The sequence below is a fragment of the Capra hircus genome, chromosome 10 (genome assembly GCF_001704415.2).
Source record: "Capra hircus breed San Clemente chromosome 10, ASM170441v1, whole genome shotgun sequence".
NCBI lineage: Eukaryota > Metazoa > Chordata > Mammalia > Artiodactyla > Bovidae > Capra > Capra hircus.
In genome coordinates, this window is record NC_030817.1 from 68915815 (window position 1) to 68929376 (window position 13562).

Here is a 13562-nt window from a genome sequence, read left to right on the forward strand (position 1 = left end):
TAATTAAATACTCAAAGAAAAAACTGTTCTCCAAGGACTAATTTGTGGCCCCCACTGTGGACCCAGAGTCCTCCTCCCTGCTATCCTCCCTTCCACTTTTGCAGAATCTTTCTCTATAGTTTATCTCCCCTCTTTCCTGTCCTTTTAAATCCTGCATCTTCAGTGGCACCTGCCCCTCAGTCTAAAACTCATTCACATCTCCCTAACCTAAAAATAAACTCTCAACCCTGCCTCCCCTTCATTCCATTGTTAGGGTTAGAAATGTGATGCACAAACTTCTTAAAATAGTCCACGCTCACTATCTCCCATCTCTCAACTCCCACTTACTCCTTCACCCGACTGTGGCCTCCACCCCTGTACTCAGACTTTCCTCTGATGTCACCAGTGACCTCCTGGTTGTCAAGCCCAGTGGCTTATTTTCCATCCTTGTTTATAGCGACCTCCCAGTAGAGATATTGTTGACAGCACCCCACCTCTCCAAACTCCTTCCAGGGCTCTGCACTGCACCTTCCTGGGTCTCCCTTCTCCTGGGACACCCGCCTCCAGCTCTCCATCCAGCCTTTTCTTTGAGAACCTCTTCAAAATGAGATAGCATTCTGGTTTTCTTTGCTCTATACTTTCCCTGGGTGATTTATCACCAAGATTTCCACCACCATTCCTCTGATGACCTTCAAGTCCATATTTCTCTAACTCAAACCATTTAAAAAAAAAAAGTTGGGACTCTTTTGTCCTATAGACACTTCAGTCTTAATATACTCAAAACTTAACTTGCCACCTCCACTACTACTACCCCATTAGTTCTGCTTTGACACCTGTATTTTCATTTTCAATTTCAGTCCATGATGTCGTTGCCCCTCTGATGGCCTGAAGCAGCAACATCAAAGCCCTTACGATCCTCTCTGCCTTTCACTTCCCACGGAGCCAGTCACCCAATCCCAGGGTTCCTGCTTCAGAAATGACTCTTAGCTCTTTTCTCCTCTCCATTCCCATGCCTCCACCTTCCTTTGGGCCCCCGAGTCTCTCTCCTCGGCCTCTGTCCCATGCGGGGCTGCTCATCTGCACAGCCACCTCCTCCTTTATTATCCAGCCCTGAAGTTTCTTTCCTAAGAAGCAAATGAGACCTTGCTTCAGAGCCTCTGCAGATAGAGGGGGATGGTAGACCCTCAGCTTACCCAGTGTGCCCTGCCTGCTCCATCCTCAGCTTTCTCAGAAACCCTCTCTCCTCCATGCCAGACTTCTCAATACACCAGACTGGAGTGGGTCCTTTTTATTGATCGTTAAAAAAGCTTGGATTGTTTCCTGTTGTTTCCTATTTTTCCATGGTTGAGGGAGAAAAATTTAACAATGTGCTTTGCATAGTTTGGATGCCTGTAAGGTGCAGTCGGAACTGTCCTGGTACTTTGTTGCCACAGCACTGCCTGTGAAGATGTGGCGCCTGAAGCTCCCAGCGAACAATGACGGTTGCCCCCGCAGACGCCTGAGCCTCAGTCGTGGCCTGCACGTGCTGCTGCTTGTTTCATCTCCTCAAGTGAGAAGCAGCCCCTGCCTCGCTCAGGTGGCCCCACTGTGGCATGCTCTTTGTGACCCTGGGGGGCTCTGCCCTCCTGAGTGGCGTTCTGGGTGCCCACAGGCTTGGCCTGCAGATGCAGACCAACGGGGTGCACAGACCCTGCTGCGCGCAGTGTAGCCGGCAGTGTGCACAGGGGAACAGGCGTGTGAAGAGAGGGGTGGGGAGCGACCAGGAAGAAGACAGACGCCACAGTAAGAGGCACCGTGTCGGTGCATGCGTCCACCCAGTTGTTTTGGAAGAAAAGTGGCTCTTTTTGTGTGCCTTCCTCATTCATAAGGAAGAAGTTAAAAACTTCAACTACTAGATCAAATAATAAAAATACAGACTCTGGAACACTTTTCTCTTGAATATGCCTTATGCTTGACTCTCTTTGCACTGAAGGGATGAGTAACACATGTCATAAAGAAATATAAAATCATCTCATTCTCTTTTCTCCCTTTTGTGCCCAAAGAAAGGCAAGGATCGGAACCGTTCACTTCAGGAAATTTACCTGGGCTTATTTTTTATACTGATTATCTTTACTGATGTGTGTCTGTGTGTGTGGTTTTATGTTTTTGTGTTTCTGTTTGGTTTTCATGCCCTTAAGGATAGATTTTATAAACAGTAAGTCTATCAAAAGTTAGGTTTTTTAAGTTAAACTCCTTTTATGAAAAGTACAAATTTCACAGTCATAGTTTTCCTTTAGGGGTTCAAGTTTATCTTGCAAATCTTGTTCTTTCCATAGGTCTAGAGTGTCCCTCTAAGCACCTGTAAGGGACCTTTAAAAATGTTTGGTTAATTAAAATAATGCCAATTAATTAAATACTTACAATGGTTTTAAACTGCAACTTGGATTTTATTTTTTATTCCAGGTTTCTTTTTTTGAGATAAAGTTGACTTAAAGCACTATAAAAGTTTAAGGTTTAAAGCATGATTCGTAGTGAATATCTATCATCTCATATAGATACAAAATTGAAAATAGATGAAAGTTTTATTGTGATGATTACTTAAGAGTTTATCCTCTTGGCAACTTTCACATACACTATAGAGCGTTGTTAATTATATTTATCATGTTGTACATTACATCTCTAGTACTTATTTGTCTTATAACTGGAAGTTTGTACCTTTTGAGTGCCTTCCTACATTCCCCCCTTTTCCCACCGCCTACCTCTGGTAACCACAAATCTGATTTCTTTTTCTTTGTTTATTTGTTTTTGAAGTATCACTGACCTATGACGTTATGTTAGTTCCTGTCAAATAACAGTGATTTGATATGACTCAGATGGTAAAGCACCCACCTGCAATGCAGGAGATGTGAGTTCGATTCCTGGGTCAGGAAGATCCCCTGGAGAAGAGAATGGCAACCTACCCCAGTATTCTTGCCTTGAGAATTCCATGGACGGAGGAGCCTTGCAGGCTATAGTCCCTGGAGTCTAAAAAAGTCGGATACAATGCAACTAACACACACATACATTTCAAAATGATCACAATAAGTCTAGTTATGACATGTCATCATACAAAGATACTATTATTGACTGTATTCCCCATACAATGTGTTTCATATCCATGACTCATTTATTTTTACAAATGAAAGTTTGTAACTGTTAATCTCCTTCACTTGTTTCTTTCCTCCCCTCTGGCAAACGCCTGTTTGTTCTCTGTACACATAACTCTGTTTTCATTATATTCATTTGTTTAGTGTTTTTAGATTCCATGTATAAATGAAGTACAGTATTTTTCTTTCTCTGTTTTCACTTAGTGTGTACCCTCTAGGTCCATCTATGTTGTTGCAAATGGCAAAATTTTGTTCTTTTTTATGGCTGGGTAATATTCCATTGTGTGTTTGTGCACACCAAGTATTCTTTATCCATTCATCTCTTGATGAACACTTAGTTTACTTCCATACCTTCGCTATCGTAAATAATGCTTCATTGAACATAGGGCTCCATATATCTCTTCTCATTAATGTTTTTGTTCTCTTCAGATAAATACCCAGGAGTTCTATTTTTAATTTTTTAAGGAACTTATTTACTGTTTTCCATAGTTGGTGCACCAGTTTATATTCTTACTAGCAGTGTCTCCACATCTTGACCAACACTTGTCATCATTTGTTGTCTTTTTTATAATAGCCATTCTAACAGGTATGAGTTGATCTCTTTGTGGTTTTGATTTGCATTTTCCTGATGATTAATGATGTTGAGCATCTTTTCATGTGCCCGTTGGCCATTTGTATGTCTTCTTAGAAAAATGTCTATTCAGATCCTGTTTTGTTTTTTTATGTTGTATGAGTTATTTGTATAGTTTGGATATTAACCCTTTATTGGACATATTGTTTGCAAATATTTCCATCATTTAGTGGGTGGCCTTTTCTTTTTTGTTGATAGTTTCCTTCATTTTGCAAAAGCTTTTTAGTTTGATATAATCCCACTTACTTTTGCTTTTGTTTTCCTTGCCTGAAGAGACATATCCAAAGAGCATACTTCCTATGTTTTCCTCTATAGGTTTGATGGTTTTGGGGCCTTTAGGTTCTTAATCAGTTTTGAATTTATTTTTGTGCATGGTGTGACTGCATAGTGCAGTTTGATTCTTTTGCATGAAGCTGTCCAGTTTCCCCAGTAACATCTATTGAAGAGACTGTCTTTTCTCCATTGTATATTCCTGCCTCCTTTGTTTTAGATTAATTGACTGTAAGTTTCAAAGTTATTTTCTGGGTTCTCTCTTCTGTTCCATTGATCTACACGTTTGTTTTTATATCAATACTATACCGTTTTGATGACTGTAGCTTTGTAGTTTGTCTGAAGTCAGGGAGCGTGATAACTCCACCTGTGTTATTGTTTCTCAAGATTGTTTCGGCTGTTCAGGGTCTTTCGTGTTTCCATAGAAATTTTAGAATTATTTAATTCTGTGAAAAATGCCATTTGTATTTTGATAAGGATTATATTGAATCTGACTTGGGTAGTATGGTCGTCATAACAACATTCTTCTAATCTGTGAACATAAGTATCCCTTTCCATCTGTTCTGTCATCTTCAATTTTTTTCATCCATGTCTTAAAGTTTTCTGAGTATGAGTCTTTTACCTCTATTTGATGTGATTGTAAATGATGCTGTTTTCTCAATTTCTCTTTCTGATAGTTCCTTGTTAGTATATAGAAATTCAACAGATTTCAATACATTAATTTTGTACCCTGCACCTTTACCAAATTTATTGATGAGCTTTAGTAGTTTTTGGTGGCATCTTTAGGCTTTCCTATGTATAGTATTATGTCATCTTCAAACAGTGACAGTTTTAAATTCTTCCTTTCGTCTTACTGTCTGATTGCTGTGGCTGGGTTCTAATACCATGTTGAATAAAAGTGGCAAGAGTGAGCATCTTTTGTCTTGTTCCTGATTTTAGAGGAAATGCTTTAAACTCCTCAGCCATCGAGTATGATGTTAGCTAAGGACTTGTCATATATGGCATATATGTTGAGGTATGTTCCTTCATTACTCACACTGTGGAGAGTTTTTATCATAAAAGGATGTGGAATTTTCTCAGATATTTTTTCTGCATCTATTGAGATGATCATATGAGTTTTATTCTTCAATTTGTCAATAGGGTATATCCCACTGACTCATTTGTGGAGACTGAATTTTCCTTGTACCCATTGGATAAATTCAAATTAATTGTCATATATAATTCTTTTAATATACTGTTGAATTTTATTTTCTAATGTTTGTTCATCTGTGTTCATCATATTTTTATCAGTGATGTTGGCCTGTAATTTTCTTTTTATGTGAACTTTTTGTCTGATTTTGGTATCAGGGTGGTGCTGGCCTCATAGAATGAGTTAGGAAGTGTTCCTGCCTCTGGAATTTTTTAGAATATTTGAGAAGGATAGGTGTTCACTCTTTTCTAAATATTTGGTAGAATTCACCTGTAAAACCATCTGGTTCTGAACTTTTGTTCATTGTATTGTTTTAAATTAACTGATTGAGTTTTGTTATGGGTGATTAGTCTGCTCATATTTTCTATTTCTTCTTGATTCTGTCCTGGAAAATTGTACATTTCTAGGAATTTATACATTTCTTCTAAGTTGTCAAATTTATCATCATATAGTAGTAATCTCTTATGATCTTTTGCATTTCTCTGGTACTCGTTGTAACTTCGTCATCTCTGATTTTATGGATTTGGGCCCTCTCCATTTTTTTTAAGAGTCTAGAAAGGTTTACCAGTTTTATCTTTGAAAAAAAACAGCCCCTAGTTTCATTGATCTTTCCTATTGTTTTTAGCCTCTGTTTCATTTATTTCTGCTGATCTTTATAATTTCTTTCCTGCTACTAACTGGGTTGTGTTTGTTTTTCTCTTGTTCCTTTAGGTTTAAGGCTAGGTAATTTATTTGAAATTTCTGTTTGTTTGTTTCCTAAGATGAGCTTGTGTCACTGTAAACTTCTTTCTGGGACCTGCTTTTGCTGCATCCCATAGATTTTGTGGGTTTGTTTCCATTTGTCTCCAGGTATTTTTTTATTTGTTCCTTGATTTCTTCAGTGATCTATTGGTTCTATAGTAGCATATTATTTAGTCTCCACACATTTGTGATTTTTTTTTTCTATAGCTTATTTCTAATCTTGTCAGGAAAAATGGTGAGTATGATTTCAGTTTTCTTAAATTTACTGAGGTTCATTCTGTGGCCTAGCTTGTGATCTGTCCTGGAGAATGTTCTGTTTGCACTTGAAAAATGTACATATCCTGCTGCTTTTGGATGGAATGTTCTCTGTATATCTTAACACACCTAGGCTAATGTTTCACTTAAGGCCAGTGTTTCCCTACTGATTTTTTTGTTGGATGATGTTCATTGATATAAGGGTGTTAAAATCCCCTATTACTATTGTTTTATTGTCAATTTCTTGCTTTATGTCTGTTGACATTTCCTGTGTATGTTTAGGTGCTTTTATGTTTGGTGCATATATGTTTACAATTACTATATCCTCTTCTTGGATTGACCCCTTGGTTACTCTGTAATGTCCTCCTGTCTCTTGTTACAGTCTCTGTTTTAAAGTCTGATATAAGCATCACTGCCATGGCCTTCTTTTAGTTTCCATTTGCATGGAATACCTTGTTTCATCCTGTCACTTTCAGTCTGATTCTGAAGTGCATCTCTTGTAGGCAGCATATATGTGGATCTTGCTTTTGTATTCATTCAGCCACTCTGTGTCTTTTGTTTGAAACATTTATTCCATTTACATTTAAAGTAATTATTGATAGGTATATACTTATATAATTATGAATTTTATATTTTAGATTTTTAAACTATTTCAAGGACCTTTTTGAATTCTAAATAGGCTTTTGACTTCAGTAGATTAAAATTATAAACAGTAAAGCTGACATCTTAGGTGTTTCAAAGCTATGCATAAACTTAGTAAGGTCTGAATTTAAAATTTAAAGCCTAAATTATATATTCCAAATTGAAGTTTCACAGCTATCATTCTAATATGCTCTTAAATACTACAGGTATGTATGATTTCAAAATACACAGAATCCTTCCTAATTAAAAAATAATAATAATCTTTAGACTGTCTTTTACTTTACTATATCTACATCTGTGTTTTCCAAGGGTTAAAACATGCATACCCAGTGAATGAAGACTGCTCAGCCCTGCTTAATTGAGACATCTGCTGGCAGCTCAGTGGAGTCCTGTCAGGGACCTGCTGGAATTCAGAGAGTTCTGGTGGTTCTTAAGAGGAGAAAGAGGGCAGTGGCTTGTATAGCACACAGCCCACATAGTATTCCTCAGTATGTTGATAGAACAGAGTACAACCACACAGCTTCATCACTGGATTGGATTTTGCATTTCTTTGACCTTTACAATAAAGGTATATTCTTTCCTTATATTGCTAGAGACATGTGAACTTGGTGGACCTTTGCTGTTCTTTTGTGTTCTTAGGATGGCATTATTCTCATGGAATATTCCCAATGATATTGATCCTTCACATGCTCTCCAACTGTATTTGGGTCATTCACATGACTTTTTGTGACTTGCCATTACAACCTGTAAGATCAGTCTACTGACACCCTCTATGCATATCATTTTCCTATTATTGCTTGAATTTTCATTATAATATATATCTGAATATTTATTCCTTCTTTTTCTTCTAATTCACTGCATAAGGTGTTTTTTGTTTTAAATCAGTTGCTGGAAAGAAAAGAAGGGGCTCTTCTTTTTTAGCTTTTCTCTGGCAGACTAGACTCCTAGTCTTGGCTGTGGGCAGAGGCCCCTCTTCACTTCTTACAGATCTTTTTGTTCGTGCCTTGCTGTGCTGGTGACTTCCTCCTTCTGTAGAGGAGATGCTGTGGCATTCTTCCATAAGCCACTTTAGCATGGGCTAGATAAAGTCACAACTTTTGCCCTTCTAGGTGATAATAAGCATACAGCTACACACATCAAGTTGGTTTTATCCTAGGTCCAGAGACCTAAGGAAACATTTTAATTAAAATAAAATTTTAGGAGGGCTGGGGGAGGGCAGTTTTAGCAAATCTTCCAAAGATAAGAAGTTGCTTGGTTTCTGTAACAGAGGCTTCCATTTCCCTTAACCACAGCCCTACCTATAAGGATGCCTTGGCAAAGAATTCACCAGGGCTTTGCCTGAAGATCTGCTATTTTGTAAGGTAACATTTCTGCATACATTTGGGACTTTGTGGGGTGGGGTGAAACAAAAGAACCACATGCTGTTGGGCCTAAACCTTTTGTCATGGCTTCCCAGGTTACGATTCACTTTAGCATAGCACAGCATTTGATATGGGCACGTGTGGGGATCCACAGCTGATTGTCAGTGGGTGGTTTTCTTCTCTTCCCCCTACCCCTGCTCCAGCTCCTTATATTCTGTAGACAGAAATATACAGTCTTTATTTCCAGGAATACAGGATAAATCAGCCCCTGTCTTTTTCTGAGTCCTTCTTGTGGGAAGAACCTACCAAAATGTGAGTCCTTGGCTTCAGTTTTGGCTTTTTTGTGACTCCCACCATGTAGGTACTGGATAACAGAATTCTGGATCATGTTTAAGATGGATACCAGCTTGGCAAGCACCATGGAGGAGTTTCAGGAACTGGTGAAAGCAAATGGCGAGGAGCTCCACTGCCGCCTGATTGACACAACACAAATGTAAGTATCCTATCTTTCAAAACCACCGCTCTCCTGTAATATAACCCAGGCTGCTCAGCAAGGCTCTGTGTCCTGCTGTGATCCAAGAAGCCTTCAGGCAGGTTCAGTGGCTTTACCAAAGAAAAAAGCTTGCCATGTACCAGGAAAGCAGAGAAGTCCTTGGTGATAATGCTGTATGTGGCTTATATCTTGAGAGCAGGAAAAAAAAAAAAGTCTCAGTGAAAAAGAAATCAGGTAGCAAGACGCTGATTAAAATTTATACAAATCCAAAGAAATGAAAGTGCAGTGACTAAATTGGTGCTTCTTCAGCAGCCAATGCCTGGAGGCACCCTGAACTTACAAATACATAAGATACTGCTAGAAAATGGATCCTGCAGAGGGTTTATAACATACATGGTACATCTGCAAGAGACACGCCAATCTGTGCAGAGGTGGAAAAGTACTCAGGAATATATCATATTGTTCCTAGGGATTTCTTATTTATGAGATGTCCCAGACTGAAAAAAATGAATGCCTGTCCTAATTTGGGGGGAGGAGAGTACACTCATTTTCTGCTAAGGTTTTCATAATGTGGTTGCTTTATGTTAGAATAATACAGATCCCTAGAATATAGAATTCTAGTGCTGAAATATATTTTAAAGATGCTTTTATCTTGGGAAAGTGAGGCTCAGCAAGACTGGCTCATCTGGGGATACAGAGCTAGTTGAGTTAATGACAGCAGAAGCTGGACTATGAGAGCCCCTAATGCCTTGTGCCACAGCCACATAGAAATGATTTCCAAATCACATACCAGAGTCCCACTTAAATCTCCCTCGCAGGTTGGACTCTCTGAACTTCTTTCCTTAGAACTATAACAACATGAAAGATAAAAGGTTTTGCAATAGCAACATCTTCATTTTTAAAATGCAGCACACAGGGCCTGGGACAGTTTTGAAACCCTGACTTCCTTGTCCCAATACACCCCTAGCTGACTTTCCTCTATCAATATTTTCCACAGTATGTTCTTTAGGAATTAGAATTAGTCAGTGGGATGTTGCCTGACCAGATATACTTGAGAAATAGTGAACTGAACTTCCCTTTTGCAGTGCATCTCAAGAGTCTGTAACATGCTCTTTGGCTAAAAGGGCTGCAGAATTTGTAGCATTTCCCAAACTTGTCTGACCATAGAACCCTTTCGCCAGGAGACAAGGTTCTCAGCAATCCCCTTTTGGGAAATACAGTCTGCAACCTGCTACCTTTCTCTTTGCTTCCTTTGTGAAGGAAACTGAATAAGAAATATGTGGATTGATGACAAGAAAATGTGTGTGGGGCCAACTCTAGAGTTAGCGAGGCTTCCTTGGTCATTTCAGTTCCTGGTGACATTTGAGGAAAATGTCACAAGTCTGCCCAGAGGGACCGTGTGTTCCTACACATGATTCCCCAGCATGACATCTTCTCTCTGTGCTCTTCTGGCATGGAAACTGCCCCCAAACTGTGGGATTTCCAACCAGATAAGAATCCCCATCACCCTCATGAGATGAAGGAACACCCAGTGGACATGGAGAGAACATATGTGACAGGGCCAGGACTTGCAGGCCAGGGCACCATGACCAGGGCTGCGTCGTTCCCACTTCCTTAAGATCAGCACATTTTACCCAGTTCCCACAGCACATTCAGGAGGCTCATGGGAACCATCAAGGCTCCCTAGCTGTCACCACAGGAAAAGCTGATTAAAGGACACTGTTAATGCATTGTTTTGGCCCCGGAAAGTTAGCTAACGGTGCTTTGCATATTCTTGTGAGAAACGTTCATGGATTTACTTGCATTAGAAAAGCAATTTGATTTATTCTTTTCCCCCGTCTTCTCCCTTTTCACTTTTACTTACAAAAGCAATGCCCGTGACTGGTCCAGAAAACTGACCCAAAGGATAAAATCGAATACTAGCAAGAAGCGGAAAGTCTCCCTGCTCTTTGACCATCTGGAGCCAGAAGAACTGTCTGAGCACCTCACTTACCTGGAGTTCAAGTCCTTCCGGAGGATATCGGTATGTACCCACAGGGCTGGAGAAAAGCTGCCCTGCGACAGCTCTGAGAGTAAGCAGAGGAATTCAACAGGCCGCCCACCTCCTCCCCCTGAAGTCCTGTCTGGGCTGGTGGGCTTTCCCGTCAGGCTGTGTGTAGCTGGGCAAGTCAGGGCACGCTGCTGGGCTGTGTTCCTCCTGCTCTGCCCCCCGCTCCACCCTCCAAGTCCACCTCCTCCTCCCCATGCCTTGTTCAGGTGGTAGTACTATGCACACACAATACCTTGTGCACATGAGAGTACACACAAGACATATGTGTACGCACACACACACACACACTTTTCCCCTGATAATCACTAGTCTTTCTGAAATTTTCTTTAAAATTTTCCTCCCCCAAAATGAGGATAAGTCCTGTAAGAGTTTGAATTCATTCTAGAATAGGCTTTGAATGGCTGGGGGAAATTTCAAAATAAATCAGACGCTACTGGTCTAGTTCAGAATTTACCTAAACTCTTGAAGGGCTGCTGACATGGCCCCACAGTCACCCCTGATCCTAGAGATAAATTCTGCTGATCGAGGCCTTGCTCCTTGAAACGCTATATGTGATACCAAAGAACACTAGCTCCCTGCAAGAGAACTCGCTTCCGCTGAAGCCAACAGAGCTTCGCTGGAGAGACAGAGAGTGACATAATAGATTTTGTGAGATTGTCTTTGTTCTTCCCCTTCAGCAGCAGAGCTGGAACTAGTTCTGAGATTTTTCTTTTATACTGTACTCTTTAGAGTTTAAACAAGATCCTATCCATATCTGCTCAGCATAATATTTGGGTTAACTAGTATGTCCCACTCCAGTATTCTTGCCTGGAGAATCCCATGGACAGTGGAGCTTGGTGGGCTAGAGTCCACGGGTTGCAAAGAGTCAGACACGACTGAGCGACTTCACTTTCACTTTCAGTATGTGTACACATCCATGTATGCCTAATGACTTCTGATGTAGAGGGGCATGCTGTGGGTGGAATAAGAAAGGTGTCCTTCCTACCATCCTTGTCAGCAGGAAAGGAGAGGAGGCCCAAGAGCTCCTCTGTCCCTTAGCAGATTCTGATCATCAGCTCAGCAGAGGTAGCACGCCCCTCGGGTCTCCAGGAATGCTGGAGCACAGTGCTGATGAGTTTCTTTTTCCCCAGTTCTCTGATTATCAGAATTACCTCGTGAATAGCTGCGTGAAGGAGAACCCCACCATGGAGCGGTCCATTGCTCTGTGCAACGGCATCTCCCAGTGGGTGCAGCTGATGGTTCTCAGCCGCCCCACCCCCCAGCTCCGAGCTGAAGTCTTCATCAAGTTCATCCAGGTAGCTCAGGTGAGTGACTGGATGAAGACTTGAGGCCTGGGCTACCGGGTAAATTACTCCCTTCCCCCTCAGCCTAGCCTGTCCCTGAGAGCTGCTTTCCCCTCATGAATCTCCTGGTGGGGTTTGTGCACCTTCACCTGTCCTCAGATCTCGATGTGATGACTTTTCTACATCCCATATGAGATCAGTACGGAGAGGGCCATGTAGGCCATCTTCAGAGTCAGGGTACAGCTTTAGTTCTGTTTAAATCTTTAACACGTTTCAGAAGATGATTACCAGCCAACTTTGTTTTACCTAATGTGGTCCACTTAGCAAAGGAAAGGGTAATTCAGATTTCAGTATAGTTGGGCCAGCTTGATTTAGGTCTGTGAACCCAAGTTATGTTGAATGGCTGGGTTTAGTGTTTAAGGAGTAGGTTTTAAGCATTTGATGAGAGAAAAGCAGAGACTGTGAATACATATCTGAAATTTCACAGAGATTCTAGCACTCTATCCCAGTTAGTTACAGTCCTTTTTAAGCCATGGTGTTGCCCTCAAAAATAAAGCAGTCTGGTTACCTTGGGGTAAAGGATATAAAAGATTACACTGAATGATATATTTTTCTAGCTTTAGATGTTCTTAAACCAGTGTTTCTTAAAGTGTGGTACATGGACCACTTGCTCTGATATTAACTGAAGGTATGTTAAAATCATAGATCCCTAAAACTCAGCCCCAAATCCAGGGAATCTAAACATCAGGACTTGGGTCCAGAATCTGTGTTTCTTAGAAACCACTGATGTAGAGAGTGGTCTGCAGACCAGCTGAAATGAAAGGAAGAAGATGGGATGCTTTGCTAGACTTGGGATCTGCTGGTCTGGAACTAAGCCTGAGAAAAGAAATGTCTGGAAAACTGAAATACCTGATCCCTAGCCTTTGGCCAGAATTAGGAATACTCATAGCATAGAGACAAGAGACACCCTCAAGCTCCCACGTACCTGACATGTACAGTGACTCTGCTAGCATGTTTTCTGTGTCACAGAAGCTCCATCAGCTGCAGAACTTCAATACGTTGATGGCCGTGATCGGAGGGTTATGTCACAGCTCTATTTCCAGGCTCAAGGAGACAAGTTCACATGTCCCGCATGAAATCAATAAGGTCAGTGCTCCTGTCTCCTCTAGGGCCCTTCAGCAGCATTCCTAGGACCAGTGTCAGCGTTTTCCTCCTTGAGGGGCAACCCAGAGACCATTTCCAAGCCACACCATCCCTTTTTTAACCAGGCAGAATACCCAGGAAGAGAAGCCCTTAAGAAAACCCACAGGGTGGGGACGTCACAGATTTGCAGGTGACTGAGTCAGTCTGGCCAGTGTTACCGCCCCCTTCCCGCTGGCGATTTGGAACATGTGCCTCTTCTCCATGCTCATTGGCCACTGAGTGTCCAGAGCCACCATCTTTAGTACTGACTCCCTTGCTTGAGCAAGGAACAGTGGTGGTTCAGTGACCATAGTTCAGTTTGCATGTCAAGTGAGGTTATATAGCGACACATTAGAAATCT

General features: G+C 41.0%; 1 protein-coding gene across 1 annotated transcript in view; it reads left to right on the forward strand.

Moving 5' to 3' along the window:
* The window catches only part of RASGRP1 (RAS guanyl releasing protein 1), a 77470-nt gene that overhangs the window by 43417 nt on the left and 20491 nt on the right, over positions 1-13562 (forward strand). The window contains exons 4-8 of the mRNA XM_018054476.1: positions 8131-8193; positions 8555-8686; positions 10556-10709; positions 11867-12040; positions 13049-13165. Of these exons, the coding sequence (XP_017909965.1) occupies positions 8131-8193; positions 8555-8686; positions 10556-10709; positions 11867-12040; positions 13049-13165 (640 nt within the window). The remainder of the gene's footprint in view (positions 1-8130; positions 8194-8554; positions 8687-10555; positions 10710-11866; positions 12041-13048; positions 13166-13562) is intronic.